Here is an 18,668-nt window from a genome sequence, read left to right as displayed (position 1 = left end):
GTTTTTACAGTGTTGAGAAATCACTGTGAACCATTATCACTGTTCTTTGAATATCAAGCCTCTTTTTATCTTGCTACTTTTAAGATTTTTTTTTTCTTAGTCTTTGGTTTCCAGCAGTTTTACTATGTTATACTTAAGTATGGTTTTCTTTGTATTATCCTATTTGGAATTTGTAGTGCCTCTTGAATACTTCTTCTGCTCCATTTTCTCTCTTCTCTCCTTCTGGGACTGCAGTTACGCATTTGTTAGAATTTTTCACCATATCCCCTATTTTATGTCTGTCATGTGATTCTCTATTCTTTTTATTTCCAGTCTGATCTTTTAGTTCACTAATTCTGTGTCTAGCTGTGTCTGGATCTGCTGTTGAATCTGTTCATTGAGTTCTTTATTTATATTTTTCAATTACAGAGTTTACACGTGGTTCATATTTAGAGTTTCTAGTTCTTTGATGGAAACCCTGGTGGTGTAGTGGTTAAGAGCTACGGCTGCTAACCAAAGGTCGGCAGTTCAGATCCACCAGGAGCCCCTTGGAAACTCTATGGGGCAGTTCTACTCTGTCCTATAGGGTCACTGTGAGTTGGAATCAACTCAACAGCAGTGGGTTGGTTGGTTGGTTGGTTTGGTTCTTTAACGAAACTCTCAACCTTGCCTTCTATTTCAATGAAAATTTTAAGCATAATTTTCTTAAAGTTTATGTCTGATAATTCCATTAATGGCATCTCCTGTGAGTCTATTTCTGTTACCTGTTATGTCTCTTGTTTTTAAATCACTTCATACCTTCTTGTGTACCTGGTTATTTTTTATTGAATACCAAACGTTATATATGAAAAAAATTGTTGTAATTAAAGACCCTGGATAATGTTCTCCACTTCCAGAGAGGATTTACCTTTGTTTCTGAGAGGTAGCAAAGGGCACTGGCAGTCTGAATCATTTCAGTTTAATCAGATTAAGGTGATTTGAAGCTGGGCTTCACTCCATGTAAGGCATAGGCTATTTCTGATTCACCTTAATCCAAGGGTATAGCCCTTTGAAGGAGCCCTGGTGGCTTGGTGGTTAAAGTGATTGTCTGCCAACCAAAAGGTTGGTGGTTCGAACCCACCAGCTGCTCCATGGGAGAAAGGTGTAGCAATCTGTTTCAGTAAAGATTTCAGGCTTGAAATCTTTATGGGACAGTTCTACTCTGTCCTATAGGGTAGCAATGAGTCAGAATTGACTTGATGGCAGCAGGTTTGGTTTTTGGTTCTTTGTAGTCCCAATCCAAAGCCTAGCAAGCCTTCCTTGGCAAGCCCTTAGCTCCAGTTTTTATTCTACTAACTCCTTGAACTTGTTAAAAATCTCTGCTCAGTTTTTCAGCCTCTCAATTGCCTCTTCTAATATTGGAATCTGCCTGTAGGGAAAACATGGCCTAAATGCCAGGCTCACCACTTTGAATTTCCTTCTTTTCCTGGATCTTGGCTTTTTAATTCTTTGTCAACTTATCTGCTCTCTGATACCTTCAGAAATGTGTTTTTTTTTTTATTTAGTCTGGCTTTCTAGTTATTATCAGCTGGAAATTTGGCCTACATATCTCTTCTCCTTAACAGGAAGGGGGCTCCAAGATTTATTGTGAGCAGCACAATTTCTGCTTTCTGAGGTCTTGTTCTCTGGTTGGAGAAACCAGAGAGGTTTGTCCTAGAGGCTGGTGGCTGATGGCTTGGGCAGCTTGTTTCCAGAGTGGGCAAGAAGGGGTCTTAGCAACTATATGGCTGAATGCCTGTATTTCGTAGATGAAGTAACAGGTCCAGAGAAGGCAAGAGAACTACCTAAGGTCATACAGACTAGTAATGGCAGAGTCACCCCTGGTATTTGGACCTCCTGAATCCCAGCCTATGAATGCTTTCACTACACTAGGCTTCTTAGGGAGGTTTTTTGTTTTTCTCTCTGTTGTTATTTATTTGTCTTTGTGTGATAGACTTTTTCAATCATGCATTAAAGTAGAGAGGATAGTAAGTGAGCCCTCCAATATTTACCTATCAACAGTTATCAAAATACAGCCAACAGTTATAAAAATACAGCTACAACGGTTATCAAAATACAGCCAACAGTTACAAAAATACAGTGTCAACAGTTATCAAACTACAGTCACTGTCTTGTTTCATCTTTACTTTCACATCATATCATTTCATCTATAAATACATAAAGACTTCAGTTTATATCTGAATTACACGCATAAGGGCTCTTTTTAAAATTATAACTGCAATACCATTGTTATTGTTGTTGTTAGGTATCGTCAAGTCAGTTCCAACTCATAGCGAAGCGACCCTATGTACAACAGAATGAAACACGGCCTGGTCCTGTGCCATCCTCACGATTATTGTTATGCTTGAACCCGTTGTTGCAGCCACTGTGTCAACCCATCTTGCTGAGGGTCTTCACACCCAGAAAATTAACGATAATTTCTTAATATCACCAAATATTCAAAATAGTTTATATCCATTTCCCTTATTATAAAAACATCAATCATTACAGCTAGCTGAGTTTATCTTGGATTTCCTGTCTAACAAGGTAGGGAGCCTTTGGATCCGTTGCATTTTTTCTGTGTAATCATATTGTCCCCCTAAGGGCTGAGAATGAACAATTTCATTTCTTTCTAGTCTGTAGAAGGGAAGAGAGCACACAAATGGGTAGAGGACATGGCAAAGGCCTCATGGGGAGTTGGGGTTCTCCTCTGGAAGGTCTTGGAGTTGGACCCTGGAGAGGGAAGAAAGAGCCGGTTATTCCTAGGCCTACTCAGTCAATGTGGCCAGCCTCACCTGCTTGGCAGAATGTGCACCCAGAGAGAAGACCTGGATGCTGCTCACCTTGCAGGGCTCTATTCCCTGCCCTTTTGAGAGTAATGAAAATCTTCTATGCCTTACGTACCGGCCTTCTATTCTGTATGGAGGCCCGAGAAGCACACCAACAGGAGAAGTGTAAGTCAGGAGGGCTAACCTTTGACGGTATGAGTGGCCTAACCTCTGAGAGTAGGACTAATACCATGAGAACAAATGTTCTGCGAGGACGGAAACTATCTGTTCATTTTGTTGTCCTATGCCCAGCTCAGGTCTTAGCACATAGGAGGAGCCTCCATCTCATGCAGAGCCTGGAGTTCAAGTAGTGATAACAGCCAGCATTTATTGCATAATTACTATGCACCAGGTTCTGTTCCTAGTGATTTCCGTTTAGTCCTCACAACTATTCCATTAGGTAAACAAAAACAAAAAAACCAAACCTGTTGCTGTCGAGTTGATTCCCACTCTTGGCAACCGTGTGTGTCACAGAGTAGAACTGAGCCCCATAGGGTTTTCTTGGCTGTGATCTTTACAGAAGCAGATTGCCAGGCCCTTCTTCTGTGGCCTCTCTGGGTAGGTTCGAACCACTAACACTTCAATTGGCAGTCAAGCACATACCATTTGTGCCACCCAGGGACCATCCCGTTAGGTAGGCACTTATTGTTCCCATGTTAAAAATGATAACGCACAGAGAGGTTAAGTAATTAAAGTGGTGAAAAAGCAGGTGGATCTCAACCTAAGCAGTCCGGCTTCAGAGCCTGGGCCCTTAACTACTGCACTCTTCTGCCCCTAGAGCGTACCTTCCTGCAGCCATTGGGAACTATGGCCTGTGGGCCAGATCTACAGCTCTAAGAATGGTTTTTACATTTTTAAAAGATTTTATGTTTTCTTTTAAAAGAGCATGCAACAGAGACCACATGTGGCTGGCAAAGCCTAAATATTTACTGTCCCTTTACAGAAAAAGTTTGCCAACCCCTGCCCTAAAGAAAAAAACAAACCCATTGCCGTTGAGTTGATTCCGACCCGTAGTGACCCTATAGGACAGAGTAGAACTGCCCCATAGGGTTTCCAAGGCTGTAATCTTTAAGGAAGCAGACTGCCATTCTGTTAGCAGCCAAGAGCTTTAACTGCTGTGCCACCAGGGCACCTTCCCCTGCGCTAGAGGAGACGCTAAGAGTCTTTGCACATGCTTCCTTATTCTGGCATGGTTTGGTGGGTGTGGCGGGCAGACCAAGTTCCAAAGGTGAAACCAGCAAGTAGTGGTCAAGACTTCAGTTTTTCTAGGACATAGGAGGCTGAGCCATCTTTTCTGTTTTCTTCTCCAGGCTGAAGACGTGAATGTCAAGGGGGAGGGGGAGCCTTCTGTACGGAAACCAAAGCAGCGGCCACGACCTGAGCCCCTGATAATCCCCACCAAGGCAGGAACTTTCATCGCCCCACCTGTCTACTCCAACATCACCCCCTACCAGAGCCACCTGCGCTCCCCTGTCCGCCTAGCTGACCACCCCTCTGAGCGGAGCTTTGAGCTGCCCCCCTACACACCACCCCCCATCCTCAGCCCCGTGCGGGAAGGCTCCGGCCTCTACTTCAATGCCATCATTTCAACCAACAGCATCCCAGCCCCTCCCCCCATCACACCAAAGAGTGCCCATCGTACCCTGCTCCGGTCCAGTGAGTGACCCCCACCCCCACGTGGTGGCCTTGAGGGTTGGGAATGTGGGGAAAGTGGAATGTGGTCAGGGAGGGGACCCAGTTGATGGGGCTGCTGGGGATTGGGCTGGAATGCTGTGTTCTGGAGAAGGGGCTCTGCTCTCTCTAGGAGGGAGGAGGGGGCTGTCCTGGTTCAAGCATACAGGGTAGGTCAGGCCAACTGCTTGGGTTCAAATACCAGTTCCACTGGTGTTACTATTACATCCCCTTGTGCAAGTCATTTAAACCCTTCTGGGCCTTAGTTTTTTCATTATTAGAGTGGGATATTAGTATTTGGCTGAACCATAGGAAATTGCCGGTATCCAGCTGTTCTTGGATCTGCAAGTACCACTTTATTACCGTTCAGCTTAATGCCTACCTCATAGAGTTGTGGTGAGGATCAGATACATTAACACACATAAAGCACTGAGCGTAATGCCTGGCAAGTCACATTTGTTTTTAAAATTATATGACAGATCCGGTCTTCTGGATTTCTTGAGTAGTCATTTTGGCCAAGAACAGACATTTTGGAGAGATTAAGCTGGCCTGGGTGATGTGCTGCTGAGAAATGTTGCACACTCCACAAAGGGGCCCATTTCCTCAGAAAAATGGGATAATCCCATCTCTTAGGGTGGTAGAGAGGATTAAGCTTGAGTAAACACTATCAAAAGTAGCACATGGGTGAGGCAATTCCATCACCTGATTAACCTATGACCCTGACCTCACCCAGGGCATAGCTCTCTTGCGCCCCCTGGTGTGTGTGGGCAAAAAATGATTCGCCCTGGGCTGGCAGGCCTCTGGCTCTCCTGGTCCTCCCACTTCCACTAGAAGCTTCTCTTGCAGCTTAGATTGTGCAGGAAGAAGTCACTGTAGAGACCAGACTGGTAGCAAAGAAGAGGACAGTCTGTCCATGAGTATTGATCAAGGACATGTGTATAAAGCTTTGAACTAGGTCCTGTGAGGGCTTCGTGAATGTTTGTGACCCTGTGGTCTGGCCTAAAGGAGTACAGGGTCATTAGGAGTCAGCATGAAAATCTGGGAGACAGAAAACCAGAAGATCCAGGCAGTGCGTGATTGGCAGCTAGCAAGCCAGCAGAACTGAGGCTGAGGCCTGCATAGGCTGCTTTCCTGGGATGGTGAGGAAGGGATTCCAGAGGAGGTGGGGCTAGAGCTGAGCTTGAACTCCGGTGGGCGGAGACGGGGAAGGCAGGCTAGGCCAAGGAAATGCAAAGGCATGGAAGTGGGCCTGCAGAGAGCATGAGGAGCTATGAGGTAAGCAGAGTCCAGGCAAGGGGTGGTGGGAGAGAGATGGAAGGGAGAACTGGAGATTTCAGGTTTTATCCCATGTTGCAGAGGGGAGTCAGAAAACATTTTTATTTTGGAGCAAGGGAGTATCTTGATCATGTGGAGCTTTAAAATTAGTTCAGGAGAAACAGAGGCAGAGAATCCACAAAGGAAGTGAGGAGCTATTTATGAAATGTGATCCCCTTCACCACCTCCTAGTGTGCCCAAAGTTTAAGGCTCTTTCTACAACAGCCATCGTTTTATGTTGGAGCCTGTCCTGTAGCTCGGAAGCTGCTGTGGGCAGGGACAGGGCCTTAGTAGTAGTACTAAACCCGCTGCTGTCAGGTCGACTCATAGCAACCCCTTGGGATTTCCAAGGCTGCAAATCTTTGCAGAAGCAGGCTGCCACATCTTTCTCCCACGGAGCTGCTGGCGGTTTTGAACCACCAACCTTTCGGCTAGCAACTGATCACTTTAACCACTGAGCAACCAGGGCTCCTTAGTAGTAGTACTAATAGTATTAATAATACTACTGTTAATAGTAGTATTAGTAACAATAATAGCTAATATTTATTGAGTGCCAGGTTCTGTGCATTATTTCATTCAATCCTCACAAATAAACCTAGGAGATAAATGTTAATAGTCCCTTTTTGCAGGTGAGAAAACTGAGGCACCGAAATATTTAACAAAGTGCCTGCCTTGTCATACTGAGCGGGCTGCAGAGCAGGACTCAGAGTGCCTGATTTCTAAGTGTGAACCCCTGTGAGTTACCACTGTGACTGTCCTGCAGATACATCAGCAATTTAGGGTCGGGGAGTACTTGGCTGAAAGAGGAGTGTGTCATTTATAAACCTGCTCTTTGTCCCATAGACAGTGCTGAAGTCACCCCGCCTGTCCTCTCTGTGATGGGAGAGGCCACCCCAGTCAGCATCGAGCCGTAAGTGCAGCCCTCCTGGCCGTGGCGTGAGGGTGGCCCAGTGGGGCCTGGTGCATGCAGACGGGCCCCGAGAGCAAGAGGAGGGTTCTGTGGGGCCCACTGGTGACTGAGCTGGGCTTCTGCAGTCTGCCCTGGGCTTTACTGTCCCTGCCCTGCTTCTCTGTAGAAGTTGTAGGGAAAAGGAGGGACCCGCTTGAATTTGCCTCTGAGGAGAGTTAGAAAGAATAGTCCAAGACACCCTTTCCCAGTCTGTAGCTCTGGAGCCCTTTCTCCCCTTTCCAGCCTCTGTACCTTGCTTTTCTGCTGGTACCAGGTACCACATGCCAGGTTGTCTTCACAGTCCCCCAGAAGCCAGATTCCCTTACTTCCATGTGGAGGCCTTGCCTGTGCTTTCTGCCTCTGCCACCTACCCCTACATCCTTTTCCCTTCCCCAAGGAGAAAGTCAGGTTCCCCCTCCCCACAAGGTAAGGACTCAAGCCCTGCCCTCTGCACCCCTGCAGGCGGATCAACGTGGGCTCCCGGTTCCAAGCAGAAATCCCCTCCCTGAGGGACCGTGCCTTGGCAGCTGCAGACCCCCACAAGGCTGACTTGGTTTGGCAGCCATGGGAGAACCTAGAGAGCAGCTGGGAGAAGCAGAGGCAAGGTGAGGAGGGGCTTGAGGGCACACAAGCAAAGGCAAGCTGGTTGGCAGATGGTGGGCCAGGCCCAGCCCAGTCCTGAAGTGATTTCCTCTCCTCTCTCCCAATGGCTCCTGTGAATCCAGTGGAAGACCTGCTGACAGCTGCCTGTTCCAGCATTTTCCCTGGAGCTGGCACCAACCAGGAGCTGGCCCTGCATTATCTGCATGAGTCCAGGGGAGACATCCTGGTGAGATGTTGCCCCCAGTGGAGGGGGTACCCTCAGGGCGGCTGGCATGGATTCTGCTGGCATGCTGGTTTTAAGGCGGGGCCGGAGGATATGACCAAGGGGGAGGTTGTAGGGGCTCCATCCAAGGAAGCCCTAGTTCCAAACTCCAGACTTTGCTCTGCAGGATCCTTCTGTCCACCCAACCTCCAATTCCAGCTCAGTGGGTCCCCACCCTTAGACAGGGCTCTCCAAGGGCTGCCTTTGTCCATGGCTGTCTGACTTGTGGGCCAGGTGCTTCCTCTTAAACAGCCTAGAGCCCTGGTCTGGAGCAGTCCCACCCCTCATTACCTCCCCATCCTGTCAGGCCTCTTGTCCTTTAGCAGCTAAGGGAGTCAAAAGTAAGCCCCCACCCTACTCAGAGACCCTCTGAATTTTGCCCAGGGTCTAGATGCTCAGCGCACTACTGAGACCCGTGGTGGGGCCCTGACCTTTCCCTCAATTCCCCTGCAGGAAACGCTGAATAAGCTGCTACTGAAGAAGCCCCTGCGGCCCCACAACCACGCACTGGCAACTTATCACTACACAGGTAGGCCTGGCTGGGGGTGGGCATGGGGCCATCGGTGTCAATGGAACTCTGCTTTCATGGCTGAGAGGGGAGGGGGTAAGGAAATGGGAATGGATAAGCAGAGAGCCAGAGTGAGGGACCTAAGGCCAAAGCCAAGTTAGCTCTCAGGGCTTCCTGTGCCCTGGAGGGAGAGGAAGAAGGGGGTGGGCAGGCGGGAGCCCTAAGGAGCCCAGGGAGTCCCATCCAAATTGGCATCAGGTGCCTGGAACTGAGACGGCCCCTGGAGCACTGTGTCCCATCCTGGGCACTGTGCTTGACTAGACTAAGTTGTACAATCATAGCAGCCACTGTTATTGATCCCCTTTGACTGGGATATTTGGTCTGTGCCAGGCAAGGGCTTCACATTAATTATCTCATTTAGTCCTCACCACAGCTGGTGAGGTGGGTTCTATTATTAGTTCACTTTCACAGGTGAGGAGTGTGAGGCTCAGAGGCTAAGCGACATGGCCAGTAAGTGGCAGAAGCAGAACAGGGGTCCAGCTCTGGATGCGTGCAGAGGCTGTGGATAGATTCTGACTGTTGGTCAGAATTGCCCCCAGAGTACTTCCTGTCCTGCCCACCTCACATCCCCGGGTCCCTCTTTGCCCCTCAGGCTCCGACCGGTGGAAGATGGCTGAGAGGAAGCTATTCAACAAGGGCATTGCCATCTATAAGAAGGATTTCTTCCTGGTGCAGAAGCTGGTGAGCTGGGGCTCTGTTTCAGGGACAAGTGAGGGGACCTTGGGGTTCTCTCTACCAGTGTGGGCCCTGCAGTCATTTACCAAGCCCTCTTTTTAAAAAGCAGACTTTCCCTGCATTGGTTCTAAGCTCCTTCCTCCCACTTTAGGGAGATGGGGCCTTTCTCTGCAATCTCAGATCCAGAGGGAGGCCCAAGTGGGCATCAGACCCAGTGGCATCCAACTTAAAATAGGCAGGGAGGGCCAGGAAGGAAGGTGTTGAGGCCGAAGTGAGTCATTCCCAAAAGGGCTGGAACATGTCAAAGGCCACAATCAACACGTGGGGAGGGGAGGTCACCCTAGGGTGAATGAAACTGAGAGCCAGCAAGTGTCTGTGTAACTGACCTGGGGGACCTCTGCCCACTTCCTTTTGGAGCTAAGAGTTCCTTCCATGTCTCCTCTGATTACATAGAGGAGGTCATTTCTCACCTCTCCCCATACTCTTTAGGAGCATAAAGTGCTTTTCCAATCCAAGGGAATCGTATCTTTCCAGCCCTCTATCTATGTAGAGAAGGAATCGTGTGGACCACTGAGGGAGAAGGGCTTTCAAGAATGGGCTCTCTCCTCCTGGAATTGTAGATTGTGTCAGGGAGGGCCCCAGGGACTGGACAAAGTGCTGATGAATTAATTCCCCTACAAGGGTCCTGTTATGAGCCCCTATTTGCTGTGTTTCAGTAACACTCTGTTCCTTGATTGGGCAATATGGCCAGAAAGTACATGCCTGTGAAATTCACTGAGGATCCCCTAATGCTTTAGTGAAAAGTACAGACCATTGGTCAAACAAATGATCACAGAGAATTGATAGTAAAAGTGTAGCCAAGATCTGATTAATGAATTTGTGGCTTGGCCATTCCTGTAATATGAAACATGTCTGTTTTCTCCTCAGACACAGACAACCCTCACTGACCTCTTGAGGGCAGTCCAGCAGACTAAGAGCCTTGTGGGGGAGGGAAGGTGTTAGAGAAAACAGTCTCTGTGTGTAGGAAAGTAGTCCAAAACTAAACCCACTGGCCTACTGGATTTGTGAAATGGAAGGGATAGGATTTCAGAGCTTGGAAGGTCCTTGGAGATCATCTAGTGCCACCCTACTCACTATTTACATGTGCAGAAACCGAAATTAGAAAGGTGAATGACTTGCTTAAGGTCACACAGCCATTTAGTGGCAGAGTTAGGAGCAAGACTTGGGTCTCCTATCTTCCTCTTCAGGTTTTCCAGGGATTTCTTGTTAGTTTCCCTTCCATTCCTACCCCACATAGGACAGCTTAACATTTCTCTATTTTCACTTGTCAACCACTACTCTCTGGAAAGCAATGAAATTATTCACCTGGGTTGATGAAGGGGTCTGTTTTGCCAGGTTGGGGCTGGCTTTGAATATGGATGGTGCCCAAACTTTTTCCCTTTTTATTTTGAAAAATTTCAAACTTACAGAAAATTGAAAGAACGGTACAATGGACATCAATTTAACCCTTCCTTACATACCAATTTAACCCTACACGTACATACTATTCTCTCTCTTTTTTTGGCTAATCATTAAAAGTAACTCCCAGACATTATGATGCTTGACCCTAAAGACTTCATTATATATCTTCTTAGAACGAGGATATTCTCCTACAAAACCGCAGTACCATTATCACACCCAAGAAATTTAAACTAATAACGATAATATTATCTTATATGCAATCCATATTCAAGTTTTCCCAATGGTTCCAGCATTGTTCTTTATAGCTTTTTTCTTTCAATAGCGCTGAAGCATTGGTCAGTTAATTAATGGTCCTGTCGGTGACTTGTTATGGAGCAGAAATTAAAATGCTCATGTTTCCTGAGACACACTGGGTTTATCTTTTGGCCTGAAGCTAAGGGGGACATGCAGGGACAGGAAGAGTGGAGTATCCTGAGGTAGGTAAGCCGAGCCAGGGGGCTCTGACCACAGTTTTGGCTTCAAACTAGATCCAGACCAAGACTGTGGCCCAGTGCGTGGAGTTCTACTACACCTACAAGAAACAGGTGAAAATCGGTCGCAATGGGACTCTAACCTTCGGGGATGTGGATACCAGTGACGAGAAGTCAGCCCAAGAAGATGTTGAAGTGGATATTAAGGTGACTCCCTTCCTGGTCTCAGCTGCCTGGTGCCTGGGCTGGGTCTGGGGCCAAGGCTGAGCTGGGAGCCTCGTTCATGGAGGGCAGAAGACGGAAGCTAGGCCCCCTAACAGCCCCAAGGAGATGGTGTCTCCAGTGCTGGCCCTGGACCTTTGGGTCCCCGTCTCTGTACTACCAATGCCATGGTAATAATATGTTGTGTTGATGTGGAACATTGGCGAATTTCTCCAGTATTTGCATCCACATCGACTTACTGTCTCCTCATAGCAGACCTCCAACAGTTTCCTAAACTTCAGCCAACACCTTTATGAATTTTGCTACATCTGTGTCCTATCACATATCACTATTACCATTTTGTTTTATCCACAAACCACTTGTGATATTTACTATTTCTCTTTAAATCAACTTATTTTTGCTCAAATAAAAGGGAAGCTTTATTTCACAATCATAACTAGAAAAGCCAATATTGCTTACCATAAATGGAAGGTACTGTTAAGAATTTATATGAAAACCAAACAGTGTTATTAAATTCTAGCTGGTTACTATTACCTGCCACGGCTCAGAGACTGAGGCCTGACTTCTCTTTGTAAAGAGAAAGATTATCAAGTCTAGAGAAATGTAAAAGATGGGAAGGGGATTGAGGTAGAGAAAGTGTTACAAAGATAGTTTGGAATGAGAGCTCAAGGCACCCCCCGGACTTCACCAGGCCACCCTGTCCAAAGACCTGGCTCTTAGAGTGTGCAGGAGGAGAGTGGCCTGTTTGTGGGAGACTGGCATGCTCCTTCTCTGTCCTTGGCTCTATCTCAAGTGCTCAGTCTCATCCTGAGGGCTCCCAGGCTCAAGCCTCCCTTTTCTATCCCGGGTAGACTAGCACTGGATAGCTGTGGCCTGCGTTGCACAGGAGGCTACACTGGGCTAGGCCAGGCAAGCAGGGCTAGTGAGCACCTGGCTGGGTCTGAACCTGTGTGCAGTATGACAGTGTGCCTGAGCTCTAGACTCACTGCCCTTCTTCTTGTCCCCCCATAGACTTCCCAGAAGTTCCCAAGGGTTCCTCCTCCCAGAAGAGAGTCCCCAAGTGAAGAGAGGTTGGAGCCCAAGAGGGAGGTGAAGGAGACCAGGAAGGAGGGGGAAGAGGAGGTGCCAGTGATCCAGGAGAAGGGGGAACAGGAAGAGGGGCGAGAGCGGAGTCGACGGGCTGCGGCCGTCAAAGCCACACATACACTACAGGCCAATGAGTCGGTAAGTGTGACTCCACGCAGGAAGCCCAGGCCTAGGAGGACAGCTGGAGCTGGGCCTGGGGATATGGGAGGAAGGGCAGAGCAGATCATGATGACCATCATCATCAAAATAGCAACAGATGTACTGAGCTTCTTATGCTATTAACTCATTTAATCCTCATAACAATCCCATGTGGTAGGTACTATTATTATTCCCATTTTACAGAAGAGAAAATTGAGGCCTAAAATAACACAGCTAGGGTTTTTACTGGGTTAGCATACAGCTAATAGGCAGCCTGACTTCAGAGCCTATTAATTTTTTACATTATACTGCTTCTGTATCTGAGATTCAGAGGAAAAAGGCTTTGTGAAAACCCAGAAGGTGTGTAGGAGATTGGGGAAGCATTCATGAGTTGTGTTTCAGATGGGGCTCCCACAAACAGAGCTTCGTCCTGGAGGAGAATGTCTGAAACTGAACTGAAGCAATAGAAATAACAAACATGGTGCCTCATGCATGTCCTTTATCTCATTAATCCCTCACAATAACCTCGTGAAGTATTAATCCCCTTTTGCAGATAGAGAAAATTTGGGTTCAGAAACGCTAAGTGACTTGCTTGAGGTCACCCTCCAGATCCTCTGACTCCTAGTGCAGTGTGCCGTCCATCACATCACAGGTCAGGAAGTAAGACCTACCTACCAGAGCTGTTCCTTGTTGGGAAACTACTATGAGAATCTGTTTTTTTGTTTTTTGTGTTGTGTACATATGCTTACCGAAAACCCCCCATAAACTACAAACACACAGCTATTTGCTCCCTTCTGGGCCTTGGCCGTGTTTCTGCCCCAAGAGCTTTGCTCTGTGGACACATTCCTATGAGTCAGCACGGTGCACGTACTTACACTTCTAATGGCCATCTGGGGCTTCCCCAACCCCAGGCCCATGGTCTGCATGCCGTGCCCTGAGCACCACCTCCTCCACCAGGTCTGAGCCAGGTGCCCTCTGCTGCGCTCTTGTGGCACCTGCTCTTCCCCTCTGTTCAGCGTTTCTTATGCTGTGTTATTGTGAGCTGGCTGCCTGAAGGTAGTCTCTTCTACTTACCTGTGAGCTCTCTGTGGGCAGGGACTTCTGTCTGTCACCTCTATATCTCTAGCACCTGCCACATCACACAGACCTGAACTTCATTTGTGAAGTGAAGGCATGAATGGACTAAATGACTGAAAATATGAACACGTGCTTCATTAATTGCGACACCAAAATCCCCTGTCAGACTTGAGAGGTCCTATAGCATCTGGGGCCATCCCATTGAACTACTGTACTGACAGCTTTCTAAGTCAGCTCTTTCTACTGACAGAGCTGGCCAAGGACAGAATGGGATGTCCAGAAGGCAGCAAGTTCCTTGTCACTGAAGGATGGATTCAAGCAGACGCTAGATGACCATTTAGCAGGAGTGTGTGACCCTCTGTTCCCTGAGACTCCAGAAGTCTGGATCCTCTTTCCTAAAATCACTCAACTATCCTTATTTGATTCTTTCCAGGCCAATGACATTCTCATCCTCCGAAGCCACGAGTCCAATGCCCCTGGGTCTGCTGGTGGCCCGGCCTCAGAGAAGCCAAGGGAGGGGGCAGGGAAGTCACGGAGGGCACTACCTTTTTCGGAGAAGAGGAAAAAAACAGAGACATTTAATAAGACCCAGAATCAAGAGAACACTTTCCCTTGTAAAAAATGTGGCAGGTAAGATGACAGGCTCTGTCTCCACTGGCTACCTAGCAGGTTGGCTGGCAGTTGGAGGCAGGGCAGAAGCTGGGCTTGTGAGGAGAAGTAAGAGATTTCATCTTGTTTTCTCATTGGCTTAGTGGGTTTCTAGGGGAATGATATCATTTGGCAGCTTTTAGAAGTGAAGGGTGATGGCACTGAATCAGGAACCATCCCTGAGTCAATGCCTGTGAGGGTGTGCCACTGACTCGGAGCAAGTCAGGACGGCTCCATGGGAGCCCCCATCTCTCTCCCTCACACACAGGGTAATCTAGGGGCCCTTGGGGAGTGGGTGGCCCAGACATCTTACTTGAGCTCCCTCCTGCCCGGCTACAGGGTGTTTTACAAGGTGAAGAGCCGCAGCGCCCACATGAAGAGCCACGCAGAGCAGGAGAAGAAGGCCGCAGCTCTGAAACAGAAGGAGAGAGAGGCTGCTGCCGCCGCCGCCGCCGCCGCTGCTGCCGCCGCCGCCGCTGCTGCTCCTGCTGCCACGGCCTCCCCCCACCAGAAGGCTCTGCGAGAAGAGAGCTCCCTGCACCAGCAGGCCCTGAAGGAGGAGAGTGGGGCTGGAGAGGAGGGCTGAGAAGACCTGGAGGGTTCAGCCAGGAGAGCGAGGGGCTGGCCCCCCTCTCCCGGGGCTCCCCTGCCCCTCCCTGCACCAGCCTGCAGAAAGACCAGGAAATGCCTTGGAACCTCAAGAGGGTGTGAGGAGAGAATCACATGGACTTTTTTCTCTGGAAAAAAAGAAAAAATCACACAGTAAAATAAACAGCTCTTTTATTTATAAAGGCCCCAGGAGCAGTGTTAACGGGCAGCAGAATCCAGTTCTCTTTGCATTCGGCCTGTCTTAAGTTGTTCTCATGCTTTCGTGGAAGTCCCTGCTGGGGTTCAGGATGCCCCTTGGAAGGGGCTCTAGCTGCTGCCACCGCTGCCTCTCACACTCTGACCTCTGCTGCCTCTTTCCTTCCTCTTTGCCTCCTTGTCCCCCACTTGGTCTCTAGGAAGTGGCCATGGGGAGCCAAGCACAAGCTCACCCCATCCAGCCATTACTTCCCCTCCCCAGTGGACCTCAAAAGCTGCCAGGCCTTGCCCCAAACCCTGGAAAAAGGGTCTCTGAGAGAGGGCTCGGCCTGGCACCTGTGACTGCCCCCTGCACAGCAACATCCAGGTCTTAGCTGCTCCAGGGACCCTGTCCTCAGAGAGGCCACCTCCTCCTTGCAGGGAGGCCACCAGGATGCCTCATGGGAGAGAGATCGAGGACAGGTACTTATCCCTTTGCTGCTTGCTAGCAGCCCTGCTGGGGGGAGGGGCCCGAGTGCTGTCTGAGCTCTCAGCCTTCTGGAGGGAGGGGAACTGCAGAGGCTGGAAGCTGCAGGGCTGTGTGCAGCCTTAGGTCTGAGGGAGCTTCTGATAAGCCTGGCTCTTCCTGCTTTGCACCTCTTTGCCAAATACCTTGGGCTCTGGAAGCTGCTTAGGGGGCTTAGCTTAGAGGCAGTTCTGGAGAGGCCAGGAGGGAGGATCCCCAGCAGCCCAGCCTGCTCCACCTGGGTGGGCACAGCGCCTCGCCTGCCTCTGTCAGCAGCTGCCTGCCCCCACCTCCAGTGCTGGTACCCACAGCCCAGCCCCCAGCCCTGCACGCTGGAGATTTCTGCATCCTTCCCTGGGAGGGGGAGGTCTCCAAACTAGATTGGAAAGGAGCCTTCATTCCTTGACTCGTGTGATTTGGGAGCTATTTATTTATTCTTAATATTTAATTTTTAACATCCTCTCAGGGACCAGGGGCCTCCTGCTTTCCAGAGGCCCAAGTGCATTTATCCCAAAACAAGGCACCTTCTTGGCACCCCGCTCGCTAAGGCCCTAAGGTCCCCCACCTCTTTGCTCTGAAAGCTCTTGCCAATAGGAATGATAGCAGGACTGAGACAGGGTAGAGTGGAGGGTGTCACCCAAGCAGGAGAGACTAGCAGGAGCAGGGGAGATCAAAGGCAGTTTTCCTCTGCTACCTCTTCCCTGGCTGTACTTTGAAGTTGCCTGAGGAGATTGGCAGGTGGCCAGAATTCTGGTTGAGTTTATCAGGTCTGGATTCTGCTGTAAGAAGCTGAATTTGGCAAGGAGTCACTGAAGTGAGAGGGCTGAAAGGCCCTGGAGGCCCCTTCCCTTGCCAGCCCCATAGGAGGGATGAGTTATTTTTTTGATCTTGTTACTCAACTTTAGTTGTGAAAAAGAAGTTCTAACAAATCAACGTGTTAGGAAGGAGCCGAAAAGTATTCTTTCTGCTGGTCCTCCCAGGAGAGCTTCAAGCCGTCATGTTGGTAACTAGGAGTGGGGAGGGAGTTTTGTTTTTAAACTATGCACTATCAGGTAGTTTTCAGTATTCATTTATGCATTAATGTTGTTCCGCAGGACCCCAACTATAGGAGTAACAAAATTATTCTCCCCCCAGACTCCTGGACAACTACCCTGATTTCCAACTTCCTACTTGTTTTCTCCATGGACTTCTACAAACTCAGTGTCCGGAGATTGCAAAGATCTGGTATACCATCTAGAAGCAGGAGAGTAGCAAATTTAGGCTCTCTTTTAAATCATTTGTGTAATATGAGTGCCTTCAAAGCTTCGCCCCAAAGTGCTCCTTATGTTTCCCAAGGTTTTTTCTACTTAAACTGTATTTTGTTTCAGGCCCCTTTATGGACATGTGGTAACAGAAACCTCCTTCAGGCACGTGAGACCCTTCTGTTCAGTGGTGGCTTCTAGTATTTGGAAATCTTTTTTAATAAGAAAGTGATTCTTTTCTCCTAAGCTTATGGAGACCAGACCAGGTGAATGTAGGTGGGAAAAATTAAGATGGTACCTGTCTGTATTAATCCTCCAGCAGCCTACCCCACCAGACACCGCATTTTAGGAGGGTTCATGCTCCAGGATGGATTTATATCTAGAATGCAATGTGAAAAATTAAACTGTTCAGAGGGCAGATGCAATTGTGGAGTGACCTGCCAATAAGGTAGGTGCAGCCATAGAAGCTGGCATAAGTATATCCTTAATGGTGCTTTCTCCCTGTGAATGCATTAGGTTCCTCTTTTTCTTCTTTTATTCAGAGCTCTTTGCTTTAGGAAGTTAAATGACAAACACCTCCAGCTTTATGTCCTCCTTCTCACACTGTCTCATCACATCCATTTCCCAGGGTCCATCTGCAGTCAGCTAAGGGCGTGAAACTGACCTAGTGCCTGTGTTCCAGACCATTTCTGAGGTCTCTTACCCACCCAGGGAGACAGTGCTGTCCGCACCGTTCTCCATGCCTTCAGCAGCCTCCCTCACAGCTAAGGTACATACCTGCCCCTTCTGCTGCCCCACCTCCTGCTGTGCTAAGTGAGGGCCTCCCCTGGCACAGAGGTTGTGCGCTGCTTATGTCTAAAGGGATCGTCTATATTTAACTGCCTCAGTGACCTAAACTCTTTCTTCTCATGTGCCAGATGTTAAGATGAAGGAGGAATACAACACATCCTTAAGCCTCAGCTGTTTAAATATATTTTCACTGGGACTTACTTTTCTGGGTCGGTATTTATTACCAGACTGGCAAACCTAACTCCTTAGGTTTACAGGAAGTAATACATATTTTTATAAAACAATTCTATGTCCTCCCCACATTTTTCTGTGTTAATATTTGCCTCTAACAATTTGCAGCTGTTTCACCTTTTCCTCATTTGTCTCTAAAGTTGAAGGCCTTGTTGGAGGGGACAGAGCACAGGAACAGCCTTGACAGTCTGTAATTATTGTACAAATATTTTAATAGCATATAAATAAGTATATTCCTTTTATTTTGAGAGAAATGATCAGACACTGCCTTTTGTGTGTTTGCTGCCTGTGGCACCCTTTTTTAAAAAGACTGTTACATATTAAAATAGTGTACATATATATAGAAATATTACCTCTTTTGCTGTACAGTTGTGATAGACGAGACTGAAGATTTTATTTTTTGTGTGCTTTTTATAAAAAAATTAATACACTAAAGAAAATCTTGCTGATGTGATTGTAATGTACCTATGTAACTTATTTACTTTTGAATGTTCCCTCTGTATCTTTAAACCTTTTATTAAATAAGGTTTTAAAAATTCAGAGTTGAATGTTGTGTTCTTTTGGGGGGATTTTCACCATCTGGGATTGACGTCAGTAGGCCTTGTTTTGTTTACAAGGGATTACACTGGACATTTTTGAACCGTAAGGATTCAATTTTTATCAGCCCATTGTCCAGGAGCCAGGAGAGGGGAAATATCATACTAGTGTTTGCCTTCCTACAAAGATGACTGAGTAGAAATAATGTCTTTTACGATATTTTAGACAGGACAAAGTCTAAACTCAACGTCTCAAAAACCATAAATGGCACACTTCCCACATTACAATTTCAATGGGCTGAACCACGGAGGTGCAGAGAGAGTGTGCTCAGGTGGCTCAGCGAGGCCGGGTGCTGAGGTGAGCGTTCTCTACGCAGCATAGACCGGTGGAATGAGCTACCTGAGTAGACAAGTCGGCCACGACGGATGCATTTCCACCAGTATCTTAGATCCACTCCAGAATTAGATTCTTTTAGCAGTATTCTTTCATTATAAAAAAATATATATATGAAAAAAGAAATACACCATCCGAGAGATCAGTGCCAGGAGCCCCTCGCCGGCCCCATGGCAACTGCTCAACGCCGCCCGCCGCC

The 18,668-nt window shown here is 47.9% G+C and overlaps 1 protein-coding gene across 5 annotated transcripts in view; it reads left to right on the top strand.

Moving 5' to 3' along the window:
* Positions 1–18,041, top strand: part of MIDEAS (mitotic deacetylase associated SANT domain protein) — a 72,234-nt gene extending 54,193 nt beyond the window's left edge. For 4 of the 5 annotated variants that reach the window (XM_049897683.1, XM_049897686.1, XM_049897685.1 and 1 more), the window contains 10 exons: positions 4,136–4,481; positions 6,654–6,720; positions 7,222–7,364; positions 7,485–7,588; positions 8,078–8,153; positions 8,785–8,873; positions 10,856–11,005; positions 12,032–12,244; positions 13,755–13,951; positions 14,309–18,041. In XM_049897683.1, coding sequence (XP_049753640.1) covers positions 4,136–4,481; positions 6,654–6,720; positions 7,222–7,364; positions 7,485–7,588; positions 8,078–8,153; positions 8,785–8,873; positions 10,856–11,005; positions 12,032–12,244; positions 13,755–13,951; positions 14,309–14,555 — 1,632 coding nt within the window. In that variant the 3' untranslated portion in view covers positions 14,556–18,041. The remainder of the gene's footprint in view (positions 1–4,135; positions 4,482–6,653; positions 6,721–7,221; positions 7,365–7,484; positions 7,589–8,077; positions 8,154–8,784; positions 8,874–10,855; positions 11,006–12,031; positions 12,245–13,754; positions 13,952–14,308) is intronic. The other variant, XM_049897687.1, reaches the window with a different exon arrangement.
* The last annotated feature ends 627 nt before the right edge of the window (positions 18,042–18,668 follow it).

The sequence above is a fragment of the Elephas maximus genome, chromosome 10, assembly GCF_024166365.1.
Source record: "Elephas maximus indicus isolate mEleMax1 chromosome 10, mEleMax1 primary haplotype, whole genome shotgun sequence".
Lineage (NCBI taxonomy): Eukaryota > Metazoa > Chordata > Mammalia > Proboscidea > Elephantidae > Elephas > Elephas maximus.
The sequence above is the reverse complement of the archived record's forward strand: the minus strand, read 5'-3'. Positions and strand labels throughout refer to the sequence as shown.